The sequence below is a fragment of the Leuresthes tenuis genome, unplaced genomic scaffold (genome assembly GCF_036924035.1).
Source record: "Leuresthes tenuis unplaced genomic scaffold, fLeuTen1.0.hap1 SCAF_4, whole genome shotgun sequence".
NCBI classification, from domain to species: Eukaryota; Metazoa; Chordata; class Actinopteri; order Atheriniformes; family Atherinopsidae; genus Leuresthes; species Leuresthes tenuis.
Window position 1 is genome coordinate 38,050,443 of NW_027325358.1, and position 20,306 is coordinate 38,070,748.

General features: G+C 39.4%; 1 protein-coding gene across 2 annotated transcripts in view; it reads right to left on the bottom strand.

Moving 5' to 3' along the window:
• Positions 1-20,306, bottom strand: part of vegfc (vascular endothelial growth factor c) — a 109,187-nt gene that overhangs the window by 16,148 nt on the left and 72,733 nt on the right. For both annotated transcript variants that reach the window (XM_072383651.1, XM_072383650.1), the window contains exons 4-5: positions 15,692-15,831; positions 3,784-3,926 (exon numbers count right to left, since the gene is read on the bottom strand). In XM_072383651.1, the coding sequence (XP_072239752.1) occupies positions 3,784-3,926; positions 15,692-15,831 (283 nt within the window). The remainder of the gene's footprint in view (positions 1-3,783; positions 3,927-15,691; positions 15,832-20,306) is intronic.

The window sequence follows — 20,306 nt, forward strand, 5'->3', positions numbered from 1 at the left end:
GGAATTAAATGAAATAATTGATTAAAAGAAAACACACAGTTCCTCATGCAAAGACTTCGCTTTGAGAACTTTGAACATAGCAACAGGTCTGGGAGATATCTAGCTAACTCATTAAAAACAAACAAAGAAAAAACGACTACAGCTTCCGTTAAGGAAATGTCTCTCATGATCCTGATGTAATAAACTCAATGTTTCAGGGACTCCAGACAGTTTTCCAGCAGAATTCTACAAAGAATTTTGGTTCACATTGGCTCCAACATTTTATAAAATGACATTTCATTTTCAGATTAAGGGGAATAATGCAATACCTCCAAACATGAACTCTGCAAACATCAGCCTACTTCTGAAGCCAGGCAAAGACTCCACACTCCCATCCAGCTACCACCCAATATCCTCACTAAACGTAGACCTAAAGATAATCTGTAAAGACCTTGCTAGAAGATTAGGAAAAATAACCCCCTTCATTATGCATCCTGAACAAACAGGTTTTATGAACAGTACACATTCTCCCAGAGTAATACACATCTATGACTATTTCACCATCAACAATTTAGAAATCACAATCATCTCTCTACATACAGAAAAAGCATTTGATCGGGTTTTTACTGGCAACTCTACACAAATTTGAATTTGGATCATCTTGTGTGCGGACAAATGATCAAACTTCTCCAAGCTTCACTCTGCAGAGAGATACAAGACAGGGTTGCCCACTTTCCCCCTCACTTTTTCCTGTATTTATTGACCCTCTAGCAGCCACTATCAAGCAAAATAAGAAGATTAAAGGCATCCAATCCAAAAAAAGTAGAACATAAAATAAGTCTTTATGCTGATGGTGTATTTCTTTTCCTCCAGAATTCACAAACATCTGTCACAGAGAATCACCCTCATTGGAAAATTCTCATCAATCTCTGACTATTCTATCAACTGGTCTAAGTCCACAGTTCTGTCAATGAACTCATTGCCAGAATATACCCACTACCACATTAAAGTCAGGAAATATAAGATATTTAGGCATAAACATTTCTGCCAGACTTCCAGAGCTGAGAAAACCCAACTATGGTTTAACCTATACATTTCTTTGGAATGATACGCCATCCCATATTAGTTTAAAAACTTTACAGAAAGCAAGAGACAGAGCTGGATTAGATTTACCCAAATTCAATTTATTCATTTTCAGTAAGTTACAGTATATTTCCAAATGGTGTAAATCTTGTCCACCAGATCACAGATGTCAAACTCAGGTGTAATTATATTTGGCCCGCGAGATAATACCAAATGTCTACTAGAGCTGTACACCAGTAGACAGTGCATATATAACAAATTCCAGAATGCTCTGCTGGTGCCTTGGCGTCTCCAAGAGCCTGTTGACATTCATTAGTTACCTAATTCTTCCAGTCGCATTGGGCCACTCCTGCCAAAAATGGTACAACAGGAGCTTTCTAGACCGGTGGAAAGCAGAATATCTGTTCACAAAAACATTCTTTAATCTTACTGAGAAATGATTAACACAGATGTGTCTCTTTTTCAACATTTGACTTCACATGTTTATAGTTTTAAGGTTTGCTTGTTCCAGATTCAATGTTTAAGCAAAACTTTAGTTTGTTTCTACATGAAAAGGTTCATCTTTATATCTGAAGATACAATGAAAAACTTCCTCAATTGTAGAAATTTTTTAATAAATATCAAGGCTGACCCATGACTTAGTTGAAGTTTTTAGTTTTGGCCCAATGAGCTTGACACCCCAGCACTTGATGAACTTGTCATGATCATGCTTGGATGTGGCGTTGTGTGAGTTTCTGAGTCTTAGGTTGGGCTGAGCAGGCTCCCCGGAAGGCTTGGGCGGAGTCTGTGCATTTTTCTGTGCACTCTGGTTCTCGGTGGACCTCCTCGAATAAACGACCTGCCTGCTCGCCCTCCGCCAACTCAGGACCTCTGCCCCACAACCAGTGACCCTCCCCTCCTTTGCAAAAAATAACCCTGTAAGACTCTCTCTCATTCACGTAAAACAACTTTGGACAATAACCCCTGATATCCATATTAACCTTGTCAAACCCTCTCCTCTTGGCACCCTCCACAGACTTCTCTGATCACACCGTTGGAAAGCCTTACAATAAACGTCTTTTACCATAAACATCTCAGTGTCCTGCATAAGAGTCGGGTCGAGCTTTAGGTCGAGGATTTAGAAGAAATATTTTGCAATAATTTAGAAAACTCAAATTTGCCTTTAATAGGAATCCATTGCATTCTTTCTTAGAGGATTTGCCCAGGCCCTGTTAAAGACACAGTGCACATATATTTGTAGGCCAGCACTATTTGTGGAATCTGCTGCTCTGAGGTCTCCACATACCTCTGTTTTTCATTTGTTTAAGCTGAGTCCACAATGAGTGTTATCATAGCCAAACACACAGTGAGGATGCCGCAAACACACACATAAAGACTCAGCAAACATGCTGCAGTCATAAATACTACTCAGTGGAGAGGTGAACATTCTCCAGAGTTGGATGACTCCGGTAACAGTGTGTTTGTGTTGTTTTTTGGTACGTGTCCCCACCATCCCCACCGGCATATCGCACCCCGCTCATAATGAATCTGGAGCTCTGACTTGCGCCATTTCCGTTCAGCTCTCCAGCACTCCCTTTTCTGTGCCCTGACCAACTCTTCTCTTCTCCACGGCGCCCTTTGCCTACTTTTAACCATTCTAACCTTGGCAGGAGCAATGGTATCCAAAACATTTAAGAGACCTGATGTGAACACGGGGTGTTGTCAAACCAAATCATTTCCATAAACTGTGTCCCTGTTCTGTCATTTATGAGTCTTCCCCGAACAACTGCAGACCCAACTGCTGGTTTGGGTGTAACAGAAAAGTCGAAGAAAACACAAAAATGATCAGATAAAGCTACATCGACGACATCCACATTTGAGACATTAAAGGGTTGATATGACTTTTGGGCTGATCAAGGCCCTCGTTTCTCTGTTAGTCAGTTTGGTTGTATGGCCAACTTTATGAAGAGCCATACATTTGCTTTTTTATTTCTCCAAGTGTTGAGGCCACTGTGCTCCTGGGAACACTCAAAGCTTTAGAATTTCTTTCTAAACTCTGTTCGGTTCTTTATTTGCTAAAGGTGGACGAATCAAGTTTGAGACACATCTCTGGGCCTATTAAGCCAAACAGGATGCATCTGACAACAATTCAGAGGTAGTAATTAAAAGGCTTTTGAATGCTTTATATATACACTCCACTGATATAATAATAATAATCTGCAACATCAGCTCGTCGGGCCTACGTCACCTGAGCGTGACAGCCGCCTGACTGACACGGTCACACGTGTGCATCATTAAAAGAGAGAATATCTTCCACATGGGACTCTTGCTGTATTGAGCCAACATAGGTGGACTTCAGAACAAGCTGCTAAATGTATGTAATGCAGCCTTACTCAAGACCAGATCATTTAAGTGTTACCATCTTAAGTACTTCTCTCATATTAACTGCTGTATATGTAGACTAAGTATTTAAGACATGCCAAAACAAAAGTCACACTCAATCCACAATTGCTCTGACGTCTACTACAGTCTTTATGTTGTCTAGAGCTGAGAATGATTTCCACACATTTGGTCCTTGCAAATGCCTATCAGCAGATGCAATTGTTTGTTTTTCTAACCCTTCTCATTTTTTTATTTTGGCTATTTTGGGCAAAATAAGCAAAGACAGATTCCTTTGGATATTTAATCACCAGATATAAAAGATAACAGGACAGCCCTCTTTGTAAATGTGTAAAGACTCACCGTGGTGTTGCTGGAAGGACTTCGGAGGAGGCAGCGATGGAGCAACGGGGTTGTGTTGCACACTGGCAGCCATGCTGACGCATCGACATTGCCTCATACCCCACGTCTGTCCGGGAGGACACGTCCTGTTGGCTATCAGACATCTTGAGTAGAATGATACAGGGAAATTTCAAATCAGTTATGTTTTTTCAGATATCAATAAACTATCTGATAACTCCAAAGCTGACACTTTTATTAGCATCCTGTGGATGAAACCAGCTACAAAAATGTGTCTACAGCAGTGCACGTGGCCAAAGTTTGATTCAGTTTAGTTCAGTTTATTTCTATATAAAAGTGGGGAAAAAGTGGAACACCAACATGTATATAACACACATGTAGAGCTAAACATTTGGTATCATTTTTCCAAGTCTTCAAATTAGCTGTTCAGTTGTTATTTGTTCCAGGGACTTTGTGTCCTTCATTTCTTTCCTTTGCTAACACTTGTACAAAGTTTAGGCAGGGAAAAGCAATTTGTTTAGTTTCCACAATCTGGTGCAGCATGGGAGTCAACATATTTTCCATGATCACTAATAAAAGCCCAGTCTCACTGCAAAATAAATTGTGCAAACATTTGCCCACATGTCAAAAAAAGAAGTAGCTTCACAATCTGGGGTAAGAAACTGTGAAAAGACAATGTTTGGGCAGCAAATCCAACCCAACAGAAGCTTTGGCCTTTTGGTGTTTTGCAACATGTAAACCTAACCATGTACCTTTACAATACACTTTAAACAATAACCGTTAACGTGTGGGAGAAAAGTAAGTAATGGCGAAATAAAAAAACGACAGAACAATGTAAAATACGTAAGGTATTCTAACGTATAATATGTAAGGCAGTGTAAGAATCTTTCGCTTGGGAGTCAGGGCTTTGGCACCATCTGCCAAGGCGTTGGTGAACTGAGAGAAGGAAACTTGTACATCTTTTGAGGCTGTACTGTGACATTGTTCTATATTGTACTATTTTGTCATGAACCAACAGGATTACTACAGGATTCCCCTCTCCCTTATATAGAGGTGTTGATTGGGACAGACACAAAGCATTTTATTTCAAGAAATGTAATTCCTGATAAATGTCTGCATGAGATAAAAAAAAAGTAAGTCCTGCTGGATCGAAGACAAACATTTTGAACAAAGTAGGATTACTGGATCAGTCTCAATCAGGCAGTCAGGGCACAGTATTGTAAGTACTGCAGGATAAGCTAAAGCTTTTCACACATGAACTGCAGAGAATTTCTTGATGAAGTGCTAACAATTTTATCTGTATCTTTGAACCTATGTTTGGACACGACTCTAACAACTCTAACCTAGATAAGCAGTAGTTTTTAATGTCAGCAGATAAAAACACAAAAAATGAGTGAAATTCAAGGTTATCCAGCCTTTCTATGGTAGGAGTTTTTACCCTTGTTAGATGATAGCTAGTTACTTCAGCTTTCCCATCTGTGGTGCTGTGTTTCAACAACATGAGCCTTTTCAATACATGATAAGCAATGAGAGTTTTACCAGAAAAAGGAATCAGTACCAATGTGGGGCTGAACTGCAGGCATGGGAAATGCAAGTTTTTGTGAGTGAGTTTCATTTGCTGTTTGTGCAAAGTGTAAGCGCAGGCTGATATGTTCCAAATTGCACACAATGACTCCCATTCAGAGGTTTTCCAATTAATTTGTGTTTGCATTTAAATTTGCATTGTAGAATAAAGCTGTGGGACACATCTGATCAGAGGCACATCCTGAGGAAGGCTACATTGTAGTGGAGCTAAGTGGTTCACTTCTCTCGTACAACTCTGTGCTATGAACAGAGCTGTAAAGACGTGACTGAAAAGGGAGCTGTTGTTCTGTGTCTTTGTGGTATTTCAACCAAAACACATCACATAGTTATCAGATGCAGACCTCAGGAATTGTGTGTCATATTGTCAACATATAAAGAACATATAAACATATAAATATAAAGAAGGCTTCTGAAACACAGCAATAGAGGAAAGAGATATTGGAAACTTGCTAAAATTGCTTTTATTACAGAATTATAATCAGATTTATATTACATTATGGTAAACTGATTAAATGTAGTTTAGATAACTTCAGTTCACCAGGAAACTGGGAAAAAAACAGATGTATGCGAATAAACATCCCCATCAAATCCTTGTCTCTTGGGTTAATATTTTGTCTTATGACAGCCTAAATATTAACTTTAATTCTATATTAGACTCTATTGGATTTTCTCAAAGTGTTCACAGACCTACTCACTGCCTTAATCACACCCTTGACCTTGTGCTGACTTATGGCATTGAGAGTGAACAGTTAACAGTGTTCCCTCATAACTCTGTCTTGTCTGACCATTTTTTAATAACTTTTGAATTTACATTACTTGAGTATACGGCTTCTGAGAAGAATTCTACATATAGAAGGTGTCTGTCAGAGAATGCTGTAACCAGATTTAAAGAGTTGATTTCATCATCCTTTTCTTCACTGCCATGTGCAGATATGACAGAGGACGGCTACCTAAATTTTACTCCAGTAGAACTTGACTCTCTTGTTGACAGCACTATAGCTTCAATGCGTACAACACTGGACAATGTTGCCCCTCTGAAAAGGAAGGTAATCAGTCAGAAGAGGTTGGCTCCTTGGTATAATTCACAGCTGCGTGCTTTAAAGCAGACTGCAAGAAAGCTGGAGAGACAGTGGCGTTCCTCTAATTCAGAAGAGTCTCAATTAGTCTGGAAAGATAGTTTAATAACGTATAAGAAAGCACTTCGTAAAGCTAGAACTGCTTATTATTCATCACTGATAGAAGAGAATAAGAATAATCCCAGGTTTCTTTTCAGCACTGTAGCCAGGCTGACAAAGAGTCCGAGCTCTGTTGAGCCATGTATTCCTTTAACTCTCAGCAGTGATGATTTCATGAGATTCTTCATCAATAAAATTGTTTCTATCAGAGAGAAGATTAATGGAATCCTTCCCACTATTATCACTGATGTATCATCAAGTAGAGCAGCTTTAGAAGTATCTTTAGAACCTGAATTGTATTTAGACAGCTTCTGCCCAGTTGATCTCTCTGAGCTAACAACAGCAATAGTCTCTTCTAAACCATGAACTTGTATTTTAGACCCAATCCCAACCAGACTGTTCAAGGAGGTTTTCCCTTTAATCAATACTTCCATATTCAATTCAATTCAATTCAATTCAATTCAATTTCATTTATATAGCGCCAGATTACAACAATTGTCATCTCAAGGCACTTAAGTAATATAGTCCAATTCAAGCCAATTGGAATTCAATTCATTGTAATCATAATCCAATTAATTCATATAGAGCCAATTCAAAAAATTAATATCCTAGCTAAGGAAACCAACAGATTGCACCGAAAGTTGTCTTCAGTCCAATCTCTCGTCCTGAGCCTGAGGGACTGTGGAAAGGAACGACTCCCTTTAACAGGAAGAAACCTCTGGCAGAACCAGAACCAGGAAGAAACCTCTGGCAGAACCAGACTCAGGAAGGGTGGCCATCCGCCTCGACCAGCTGGGGTTTGAGAAGACAGAAAAGAGGGAAAAGAGGGGAAAAACACCATAACGCCATTCAAAGGATACCTGTTGGAACAGGGAAACACAAGTTAATAACCACAATAATGTCACATGTACATAAAATCAATTGTGAAATTAAACAGGGGGAAAAAGAGAGCAAAGTGAAGAAAGGTGTGACAGATGAGGTCCCCCAGCAGTCTAAGCCTATAGCAGCTTAACTATGGGATGTTTCAGGATCAGCTTTCAGAGAGGGGCCTGATAACTGAAGGCTCTGCCTCCCATTCTACTTTTAGAAACTCTGGGAACAACAAGTAAACCTGCAGTTTGGGAGCGAAGTACTCTGTTAGGAAAATATCTTACAATGAGATCTTTAAGAAATGATGGAGCTCGGTCATTAAGAGCTTTATATGTGAGAAGAAGAATCTTAAATTCTGTTCTGAATTTAACAGGGAGCCAATGAAGAGAAGCTAAAACTGGAGAAACATGATCTCTGCTGTTAGTTCTCATCAGAACTCTGGCTGCAGCATTTTGGATCAGCTGGAGGCTTTTCATATTGGTTTGATCAATCGGTCTTTGTTGATAGGATATGTACCTCAGACTTTTAAGGTTGCTGTAATTAAACCTTTACTTAAAAAACCTACTCTTGATACAGAAGTGTTGGCTAATTATCGACCTATATCCAATCTCCCTTTTTTGTCTAAAGTTCTTGAAAAAATAGTTGCAGTTCAACTTTGTGATCATTTACATAGAAATAATCTGTTTGAAGAGTTTCAGTCAGGATTCAGAGTGCATCATAGCACAGAAACAGCACTGGTGAAAGTTACCAATGATCTCCTGTTAGCTTCTGATAGCGGACTTGTTTCTGTGCTTGTCCTGTTGGATCTCAGTGCTGCATTTGATACGATCGATCACAGCATTCTGTTACAGAGACTTGAACATGTTAGTGGGATTAAAGGAACTGCATTAGGCTGGTTTAAGTCATATTTATCTGATAGATTCCAGCTTGTTCTTGTAAACGAAGAATCTTCCTCACACACCAGAGTAAGTCATGGAGTTCCTCAGGGTTCTGTGCTTGGACCGATTCTTTTTACTTTATACATGCTTCCATTAGGTAACATTATCAGACAGCATGGCATAAATTTCCATTGTTATGCTGATGATACTCAGCTGTACTTATCTATGAAACCAGATGAAACCAATAGGTTTCTCAGACTACAAGCCTGTCTTAAAGACATAAAGACCTGGATGACTCAGAACTGTCTGCTCTTAAATTCAGACAAAACTGAAGTTGTTCTCTTTGGACCTGAGCGCTTCAGGGAGAAATTGTCTAGTTATATATTTACTCTAGATGGTATTTCCTTGGCTTCTAGTTCTACAGTGAGGAACCTTGGAGTTATTTTTGACCAGAATTTATCATTTGACGCACATATAAAACTGGTTTCTAGGACTGCCTTCTTTCACCTTCGTAATATTGTTAAAATCAGGAACATCCTGTCTCAGGGTGATGCAGAGAAACTAGTTCATGCATTTGTTACTTCAAGATTGGACTACTGTAATTCCTTATTATTGGGCTGTCCCACATATTCTCTGAAAAGCCTCCAGCAGATCCAAAATGCTGCAGCCAGAGTTCTGATGAGATCTAACAGCAGAGATCATGTTTCTCCAGTTTTAGCTTCTCTTCATTGGCTCCCTGTTAAATTCAGAATAGAATTTAAGATTCTTCTCCTCACATATAAAGTTCTTAATGACCGAGCTCCATCATATCTTAAAGATCTCATTGTAAGATATTTTCCTAACAGAGCACTTCGCTCCCAAACTGCAGGTTTACTTGTTGTTCCCAGAGTTTCTAAAAGTAGAATGGGAGGCAGAGCCTTCAGTTATCAGGCCCCTCTCTTGTGGAATAAGCTGCCAGTAAATGTCCGGCAAGCAGACACCCTTTCCACTTTTAAGATTAGGCTTAAAACTTTTCTTTTCGATAAAGCTTATAGTTAGGGATGGCTCAGGTAATCCTGAAACATCCCATAGTTAAGCTGCTATAGGCTTAGACTGCTGGGAGACCTCATCTGTCACACCTTTCCTCACTTTGCTCTCTTTTAATTTCACAATTGATTTTATGTCCATGTGACATTATTGTGGTTATTAACTTGTGTTTCCCTGTTCCAACAGATATCCTTTGAATGGCGTTATGGTGTTTTTCCCCGCTCTTTTCCCTCTTTTCTGTCTTCTCAAACCCCAGCTGGTCGAGGCGGATGGCCACCCTTCCTGAGTCTGGTTCTGACAGAGGTTTCTTCCTGTTAAAAGGGAGTCGTTCCTTTCCACAGTTGCCACAGGCACGCTCAGGACGGGAGATTGAACTGAAGACACATTTCGGTGCAATCTGTTGGTTTCCTTAGCTAGGATATTAATTTTTTGAATTAGCTCTATATGAATTAATTGGATTATGATTACAATGAATTGAATTCCAATTGGCTTGAATTGGACTATATTACTTAAGTGCCTTGAGATGACAATTGTTGTAATCTGGCGCTATATAAATAAAATTGAATTGAGTTGAATTGGGTCAGCTTTAGATAGGTTGTTTGCTATGTCAACACCTTGATTGTGACTTTATGTTCTTTAGCTGAATTGTTCCTGTTTTCTTTTTCCCTTTACAAGCAGTTTTAACTGTCTCTTTAAAAAGTCAACTTTTATGGATATCAGAATAACCTTGTGTAGCTTTACATGGATAAGAGAGATCCTTGCTTTCGCTTTTTCTCTGTAGCTCTCTATCGAGTTCATGTAAATGAAACATAAATGACAGAACATAAAGGCATAAGATAGATATTTTAAAATAAAAGCATTTAAAGAGTGGGGATTAACAATCTGTACCTGAAGAGAAAAATCTCGTTTTTTTTCACTGTGCCAGAAATGAGTGGGCTAACTGTAATAAACTGATGCCTCCTGGTGCATATGAGGGTTTACTTTTGTAATCCTGATAATTCTGTCTGAGATCTTCAGAGATTATAAAAATTTGAACCTGAGCTGGCTTCACCTTTAGCTTTGACCTGCATTTTTAACAAATACAATGCATGACTTGGCCACAACTCAACTGTCAATCTGCAAAGAAATCAGGACAGCCAAATATTTATTAGTAACTGTGTTTGGGTAACGCAAATCTGACGTGAGACACATGCTCTTATGTTCATCAGTCCAGCTTTTTTTGCTTCCATTGGCTCATAGTTGACACTGAATACAATACAACAGCATGACCAACAGCTTAATACAGTTAATGAATGTCTTCTGTGTAAATGCAGACGAACCCATGGATTGATCACCAAAATGCAAACCAAGCTACTCAATGCAGATGCTTTGAAGACAAGGTGTAGGAGGGCATACAGTATGGCTGGTGGTAGCACAACTCAGTTTTATTTATGTCATCTAAACCGTGTATGGAGAGGTGAAATTGAATGCAACCACATTGGAAATGTAGGTTTCAGAATGTGGCTGTATGAACCCTCAAAGGCACATGGTGCTGCCCATGGTTAGGCTGGGTTCCCTCTGTGTCGAATGTGCGTGGCATTTGCTTTGCTGAACTGCTGCATTGTGGGGACACTTTTGAAATCACACCAACAACCTTTCTGCTGCTGCTCTGTTGTGGTGCAGCAGCTGCCCGCACAATTGTTTTTAACGCAGTTATGCTGTAAATACATAGACATTTGTGTAATCCATAGTTTATATGACTCAAAAGTGAAGACACGAAAGTTGCCCAGCTGTAACTTGAGAGCAGTAACATGTTTCAGCTGAAATTAACTGAAAATCATTCATCATCATCATCATCATTATGGGTAAGCTGTATTACTGGTTGTCTACACAACATATTTCTGAGAACTGCTTTCCCGACGCTTACCTCACGATGGAAGCACAAATTTCAACATGAACCTGGTGTAGAAGTGGCTGCTGTTGGTCTAGTCCTTTAAGGTTTAAGAGGGCCTGTGTGTTGTTTTCTATTGGATGTAACTACTGAGCAGCCATTCTGCAAACCCCATTAGGAATCTTCATGTAAGGATGATAGCCTGGTCATATGAATGGGAAATATGCCAACCCGAGTTACCTCTGAGGTTTTATTTAATTTCTCACAATAGTGAATTCATACTGCAGCACACATAAAAACGTTCTGTGACAGATGTAATCTCCTGATGATAGATCAACAAACAGAGAAAGTTAGAATCATTTTATTTAGTTTGAATCTGTATGTTTTAATAAGTCGTAAGGTTGCTCATCCTACAAGTACCCAAAAAAGCTTTAATAATCATTATTGCATAAGTCCCGATATATTATTAATACAAACATTAGAAATGTGAAAAAATGAAACTCTATGTAACTGAAAATAAACTCAAACCTGATGTGGAATTACAACAGAAATCAGATACCTTGTTTGAATTTCAATAAACCGCCAACAAAAATATACTTCTCCTGAAAATTCTCTACACACAAAACACAGGCACATTTACAGTCAATTATATGAACCACCACAAAGGGAAAATAGTCTGTCTGTAGGGCAACATGTAGGGAACTGATTTGGACACAGAGACAGGCAGCAGGCGATATGTTTGCAGACAGACAAATTGTTTGAAGTTGTGAAAGAGTCTGGCGATAAAAAAGCACAGTGTGGTTTCAATTAGAGCTGCAGTGGCACAGACATACGCAGACAGGAAACAGAGAAAAGGGAAAGTTAAAGGTGGGGTAGTGGTGACTGGGGGAGGGGTCCTTTCACTTCACCTAATGTGAAACATACGTGTGCATATGTGCTGGTCCTTGCATGCTAAATGATTTATAGGTGTGAAATTTCTACAATGCATTGCAACCACAGTCTGATGTACTGTGCTCCTGTTCTGTGTGTATGTTTTTTTAAAAATGCCAGTGCACGCACACACACACTCTACAGCATCAAGTTCTGATAACTTGTAAAGTGCAGTTATTGCAAAACGTAACCCTGACCATTAAGTTGTTAATCCATCTAATGACACCATCCACCTATGACAAATATGATTTACAGTGGTCACATTAAAGTTTTTCAGTTGATCTTCCTCCCCTTTTGTAAGACACAAGTGAATAAAATGAAAAGACAATCCCTCAGGGTGATATCAGGAACAATAGGTGTTATCATAGATTGCATGTTCTCCCCGTGTATGCGTGGGTTCTCTCCGGGTTCTCCAGCTTCCTCCCACCGTCCAAAATCATGCTGTTAGGTTAACTGGTGACTCTAAACTGTCCTTAGGAGTGAGTGTGTGTGGTTGTTTGTCTCATTTGTCTCTGTGTGGCCCTGTGATGGCGACCTGTCCGGGGTGTACCCCACTTCTGACCGCTGGGATAGGCTCCAGCCCCCCCACGACCCGACTGACGTATTAAGTGGGTATAGAAAATGCATGGATGGATGGATGGATGAGTGTTATCATGGTTCACAGTGTGAGGATGGAGGAAAAGGACCCAAATACAAGACAACCAGACGAGACAGGTGGTAGAAAAACAATGGTTTTAATAAATTAAACAAAGGTTCCACCAAGCCAGGATAAGCAAAGCTTTTTACAGAAAGAACAAAAAAAAATGTTTAAATCAACAACGAAAGGACTAGCAGACAAACTAACTCAGGCAAACTAACTGGGACAAGAATCCTTATAGAAAAAATGACCCATTGGGTAACAGCAATATACAATGATCTTGCAAGGAACAAAGGAAAACCAGGAGAATGTAAAGTGATGAGGGGATGAACAACACCCGAGGCAATTAGTAACATACACCAGATGTTAGAAAACGAAAGTACAGCTAACAGAAATGAACAAAAAAACAGGAAATGTCGAAACATGGACAAAAGGAAACCAGCACATGTGAAACACAAAAACCCATGGACGGGTGTGCCCAAGCAACGTTTTGGAACGTTTTGAGAATAAAAAAGTATGGATGTAGGCCTAAGCTATAACCTAGGTATCAATTTTATATTCAAGTCTTTGTACTAAGATGTTGTGGTAAATGGTGTGCAATGTAGCACTGAGCTCTAATGGGGCCAACAAAGACAAGACCATAGAGGCTATCATTTCAGTACAGTGGGGGCTCCCTAAACAAAGTCACCCTTCTGCAAACGAGGGATCAGTATGCCTGAGATAAGTCTTTCAAGTATGTCAAAGATAAAAGGAAGGTAAGATATAGGTCTGGTTTATTTATAGCTGACTTTTAGGTCTGTGTTATTTGGTCAATCAAGACCTAGATTAATATGAAAAAGCACAGAGGTGATGAGAGTTTGAAAATATTCCAACAGCCTGATTGGTATGGTCCTTGTGATTTATATTAACTCAGTTAGCTCAATGAGGAAAGACAGTTTGAATAACAGTATAAATTGAGCATTCCTCTATTGTCTAAATTTTCATTATCAAACATTAGTTTTGTGCCATTAGTGGGATTGGAGAGATTAATTTGTCCTCTAACCAACATAATTAACAGTGGAAAAAAAGGTTATAAAATCATTGCTCTGAAATGCTGAAGGGATGCATTATTCAGCACTCTCTGTTAACCAGGCAACAGTATTTAAAAGGAAGCTGTGGTTATTCTTATTTTCCTACATTAGCAGTGAATAAAATGCAGTTCTAGCCCTTTGCAAATCTTTTTTCTATGTTGTAAAGATGTCTATCCAGGCTAAGTACAGCAGCATTGTTCAGACTTACCACAGTGGTGGTGTTTTTTTCCCCCAGCATTTTTGTCCAGCATAGCCCTTAATAGTAAATTCAAATGTTATCAAGAAATGATCTGACACAAGTGGTTTCTGAGTAAATATACCAGTTCTTCTGTTTTTATGCCTTGAGTCATGCAATCAAGTGTAGGATTGTGGTAGAAGCTAGGTTTTGTCACCATTTGACTAAAACTGAGCATGTAATTACAGTGCTGATAATTATTCATTCATTATTCAGTCTTATATCTGACCGATGAAAAACTCCACTTTACATAATCCTTACTAAATTCATCAGTGTTATTAAGTGGTAGTCTAAAAGCATTATTTCAATGTTTGATTATAATGTACAGGAGTGTGCACTTAAAAGATGATATTGTCATCAGTTGGATGTTTTATGGATGTTTGCCCCATTCAGAGCAGAGGGATGTCAGATCAGATCAGACCATGTTATAGTTATCCAGTCCGTCGAAGGAAATCAGTCATTGGTGAATTATTCAATTCTAATAGTTGTTTTTTTCTTCAAAATATCAAAATATTTTACCTGTCACTGGTTATGTCAAGGATTATGGATTCAAACATGCTCCACAGTGCATTATTGCAGTGTCAGTTCTATGGTATCCCCTAAAACGAAAACTAAAATGGCTCTCGATTTACAAGGAACTTTTCCCTTAACATGAAGATGATGGGCATTCTCTGATCACTAGTTAACAGAATAGGCTATGTAACATTCATCTTAAAAGCAACCTAGTTTAGGGCTAAAAAGCATGATTGGTTTTATTTTTCAATAAAAGAAGTGGAGTGTGCCTGAAGCTGTTGAAATGTGGTGAAATTGCTGCTCCTGAGGGTGGAGCAGAACTTTGCAGTACAACACATCACTTCATGATGCATGCGCCTCAAAAACAAAACAACAAAATAAAATATTATGTTATAATAGTCTAAACACACATCATTTGGGGTCCTATGTATTACAAAAGCCAATGAGTTCCAACCAGGGAGACTTCAGAGATAATTAGTAACGCTTCACTGTTTTTGTTGTAATATCTGAGCTGCTTTAATCTATTTATTGTTTTTTTTATTTTTGGTCACAAAGAGACACAGGTATTGTTCTGTTTTCAGAGGACAAAAGCCAAAAAATACATAATGAACCACTTCCTTGAGGGACTCTGATTGTTCATTGGTCAAAAATCACAGCCTATCTTCTGAAGGTATACACAGGAACACACACATGTCATGGAACTGTGAAACTGATCCAAGATATAATGTGAAACATGTTTTGTTAAATGCATAACACCCCCAGCACAGACTTCACAGGAAGCTAGCACAGTAACAACAGCCTTAAATACTATGTGCTCTTACGTGTGCGTTGCCAACACCTCTGATGGAACAGGAAAAAGCTGTTCCTGTCCTAAACTGACAGAGCGGCGCTGAGGACTCAGGGGCCACAAGAAGAGAAAACCAAGAAGCAACTCTACATACCATAAATGTTCACGATGTGGTCAAAGACAGTTTACGGAAAGGGTTAAAATTGGTATAAGGGAAGCATAAGGTATGGGCAAGCTGCAGCTATAACTGAGTCCAGATAGGATTTGAACATAAGTCAGTTTAACATCTGAATTCATGGAAACCCTTTGTGTGTGCCATAGTAACAGAGTACTCACTCGGGCAGGGCTCTTCTGATGATGCTATGAACTTGTTTGTAGATGTCCAGTTTGGAAAGACAGCTGCACTGGGTATGGTTAGCCACACTGATAGTCACCGGCTTGGTACCTTGGGTGATCGGCACTGTGATCTCAAACAACTGTAGAGAGAGCAATAATTCACACAGAGGCAAAGTTAATTTAAAAAAGTGCTAAAGGCTTCACAGAATACACTTAACTTCAAATCCAACTGAAAGCTTCTCTCCCAGCAAATTCAAACAATTCTACAGAGAAGCAAGATACACAAAGAGGAACCTTGCAATCACATAGGGTGTGATGTGGAGGTCCAGGGTCCACAGTTGTTGTGCATCAACTGTTCATTACATTCTCCTGTCAAATATCTTTCCTTGCTGAAAAAAACAAGGAATGCGGTTGAGTTTTGATGGTCACTAGAAGCATATTTATGACCCTTAAAGGTAGGTATTTATGCTCTAGCAGAACTATTTCCTCCCCCAAAATAGTTTTACTGCTATGTACATCTGTGGTGTTAGTGCATTGTCCCTGCTGCTGCTGCTGCAGAGAGATAATTCATGCCGTTTCTCTGTGCTTTTCAGGCACGCCAAAGTTCTAAGCCCAAAGCAGCCATGTGTGAAAGGCACAAACTGCCCTGGCCCAGCAGCTCAGACCAGGACCAGCTGAACTTATTGTTGAATACTGCAACAACATTTTTGGAAATAGGTTTTTATAAATATGTGACTTGTATCCTCCTGTCATTTCGTACGTTTTCTTTAAAAAAAAAAATTCTTATATGAAACACCAGCAGACAGTCGAGTTATGGTTACAGCTTACCCTGGAAATTTAATTGGACAACAGTTCTTGTCCTTGTCCCAAAGTACATGTGTTTAAGTTGAATGAATGATGTTTGATGCCCTACACTGTGGACTCAGTGGACAGTGTGAATCTTGGAATGCAACCATAAATTGACATGTAGTCCTAATAGACTGCCCTTCAGTCAAAATTACCCATCTCACAAAAGAAAACTATAAAAATGAGAGCAGCTTTATTGGTAAATTGGATGTTTTAATATACCCCAACAACATTATCTGGGTGTGTTAAGTCTATATTTGAGAAGCTCAATTTGGTTCCATATCAGTTAAAATACATAGATGTATTCTAAACTCATTTTTTTTTTCCAAGTGTCGTGTAAATGTGCTTACGATGTACTCCTGTTATCATAACAGTGGTTGTATCTGGCTGCATGAAAACAACATGAAGCATAAACTATGCAAGGGCATGCACTATACTGCCAAAAGTATGCACTCACTCATCCAGATAATTAAATTCAGGTTCCATTCACCTCACACAGGTGTATAAATCCAAGCACCTCGGCATGCAGACTGCTTCTACAAACATCTGTGAAAGAAGGGGTCTCTCTCAGGAGCTCAGTGAATTCCAGCATGGTACCGTAAATGGATGCCACCTGTGCAACAAGTCCAGTTGTGAAATTTCCTCGCTACTAAATATTCCACAGTCAGCTGTCAGTGGTGTTATAACAGAGTGGAAGCGATTGGGAACAACAGAAACTCGGCCACGTAAAATGACAGAGTGGGGTCAGCGGATGCTGAGGCACACAGTGCACAGAGGGTGCCAATCTGACTGCATTGTGCCAAGTGTAAAGTTTGGTGGAGGGGGGATTATGGTGTGGGGTTGTTCTTCAGGACCTGGGCTTGGCCCCTTAGTTCCAGTGAAAGGAACTCTGAATGCTTCAGCATACCAAGAGATTTTGGACCATTTCATGCTCCCAACTCTGTGGAAACAGTTTGGGGATGGCCCCTTCCTGCTCCAACATGACTGCGCACCAGTGCACAAAGCAAGGTCCATAAAGATGTGGATGAGCCAGTTTGGTGGGGAAGAACCTGACTGGCCTGCACAGAGTCCTGACCTCAACCCGATAGAACACCTTTTGGATGAATTAGAGCAGAGACAGAGAGCCAGGCCTTCTGTCCATCATCAGTGTCTGATCTCACAAATGCGCTTCTGGAAGAATGCTCAAAAATTCCCATAAACACACTCCTAAGCCCAGAAGAGTTGCCCAGAAGAGTTGAAGCTGTTATAGCTGCAAAGGGTGGGCCGACGTCATATTAAACCCTATGGATGAAGAATGGGATGTTACTTAAATTCATATGCATGTAAAGGCAGATGAGCCAATACTTTTGGCAATATAGTGTATCTTCTGCCTGTACAACTGCCAATGTCAATTTGAAGACATCAGCCTTATATTTGGTCTGAAGAAGAGGCTGAGAAGGTAATACAGCCTGAGCACACCTGGAAGAAAGAGCTAGTCTTGGATTTGGTCTTCCTCTGTACTGTGAGCAAGAATACAAAGATATCAGAACGGAAAAGACTGCCATGAGTTCCAGAACACAACAGTGAATCAAAGAAAACTAATTTTAAAAAAAGTTACAAATTACTTCAAAGTGGTCATGTTCTGAAATGAAATGCAGTTGTTTTCTGAAGTAGAGCCCTGCGTGGGACTGTTTTCTTCATCCCGCTCCCGCTGAATTTCTGACCATTTTCTCCTGTGTGTGTCCACCCCCGCCCGCACCCACAAAACTTTGAGAATTTATCCCGCACAACAATAGAAATGCATTGATTTTGTGTCTTCTCCCGCAGGAGAAAACATGTCATTTTATAGGCTATTAATAAAGAGATTCATGGACAATTGAGAAACTTCTCCAAATGTCAGACTTGCCTTGCTTTGTCTTTGTGCTGTAAAGACCCTCTTTGAGCTTCCTTTCCACATCATTTATTGACATCCTGTCGCTAGGATACATCCCGATACCGCAGTGGGTTTTTTTAGCCGCCCGCAGCAAAGTTCATACCGCCCGCTCCCACGAGATTTGAGTTGGGTCAACTCGGCGGGACCCAATCCCAATGCAGCCCTCTATTCTGAAGCACAAATAAAAATGTCCAAGTCTCACACATCCTTCCCAGTGGAAAGGTCTGTAGATTTTAGGTGAGAGTTCATGCTCTGCCATTGGAGCCTGATTGTGTGTATTTTCACACATACACTGGAGTCCCGAAATATTCTAGAGATCTTTTGGAGTGGTGGCATGTGAGTACACAAACGTCAGCAATATTTACTTCTGGCTTCTTGCAGAGAACCCCCAAGTAAAATCTCAGGAACGTCAACTATTGAGACAATGTTTAAAGGTGTCAGCAAATATTCCGGAGCATTTACTGTCACTGTGGGGAGAGTTTGTCTTTTCTGCTGACCACAGCATGCAACATTCCATTCACTTCCCAGTTATTTTGGATTAATACAGATACATGCAGTACTCAAAACAATAAGAAACCTTATCTTCTACTCTCAACCGATGTGTTTTGGTTTTTTTTTTGAGGGGGTGTAAGTAGCTCAAACAGTGAAAGAAAAAAAAGCAATTTCAATTGACTGTGTTCTGCTCAGGTTGAAGCTCATAAATGTCCTCAAAATATAAAAATAAAGATTGGAAATGCAAGCATAACAAAGTGTTTTTAATGAGGATGACTTTACCGCACTCTACAAGTGACAGGGTGAGCGTTTGTATGAGGCTGTTTTTATTTTTTTAATTATTTCAATGCATTTTGATTTAATGTTTAAATCCACATGCAATTAAACAACTTTTAATTATTTAATTTTTGTCAAAGAAAATACATTTTGGATAGTTCTTTGTAACTACAATTGTGTTTCCATGCTAATCTTTTAAGTTGGGAAATGGAGTATGACAATTAATACTCATGTATAGAAAAGAAACCCTGAGAGACTCTTTATTCTATCAGTTAGGGATGTGCAGCCTGAATAATAAGTAATTAATCACAATGGCACCTATTCAAGAACCTTAAACAGCTTACACCATCTCTGCCTCTCATCCTAATGAGGACATTATCATAACTGACCTCACTATGGTTACAGAACACACAGAAAGCTCTAATTTGTTGGTTTCATTGCAACACTGTAGTAAATACAGTAATTGTATATAACAGTACATACAACAGTAATCAAAGTTACACTAAAAAAATCATCTGTGTAGAGGTCAAAATGATACAGCTTTTCACTTTTGTCTTAATAGGGTTTTATTTTAATCCACTACAGCAAAACATTCTTTCAACATTTCTAATAATACTGTGGCAGGCAGTAAATAGATAATCAAAACCTGTAGTCAATCACAGATAGTATTGCTCTTGGACAAATAGAATACAATGCAACCAAATGTAACTCCATTGCAGGAGGGAAACTAAACTTTGATGTAGCATTTTGTGAAATCAAATAATACATTTTAAAAAACTGCTCAATCTTTAGAATAGATAGCTCCTTCAGAAAACACTTGATCGCATTGTGATGTATTTCTGTCATTAAAGTGGTTTCCACTGTCAAACAGGTGAAAAGACACTGAAAGACCCACTGTATTTCTGTACTCTGTCTGACTGAATTAGATTCAGTATTTAAATGTATACATCCATAAGGGAAATCATAGCAGCCATTAACCATCCATCCATTTTCTATACCGTCAATCCGTTAATCGGGTAGCGGGTGGGCTGGAGCCTATCCCAGCAGTCATCGGGCGAAAGGCGGGGTACACCCTGAACAGGTCGCCAG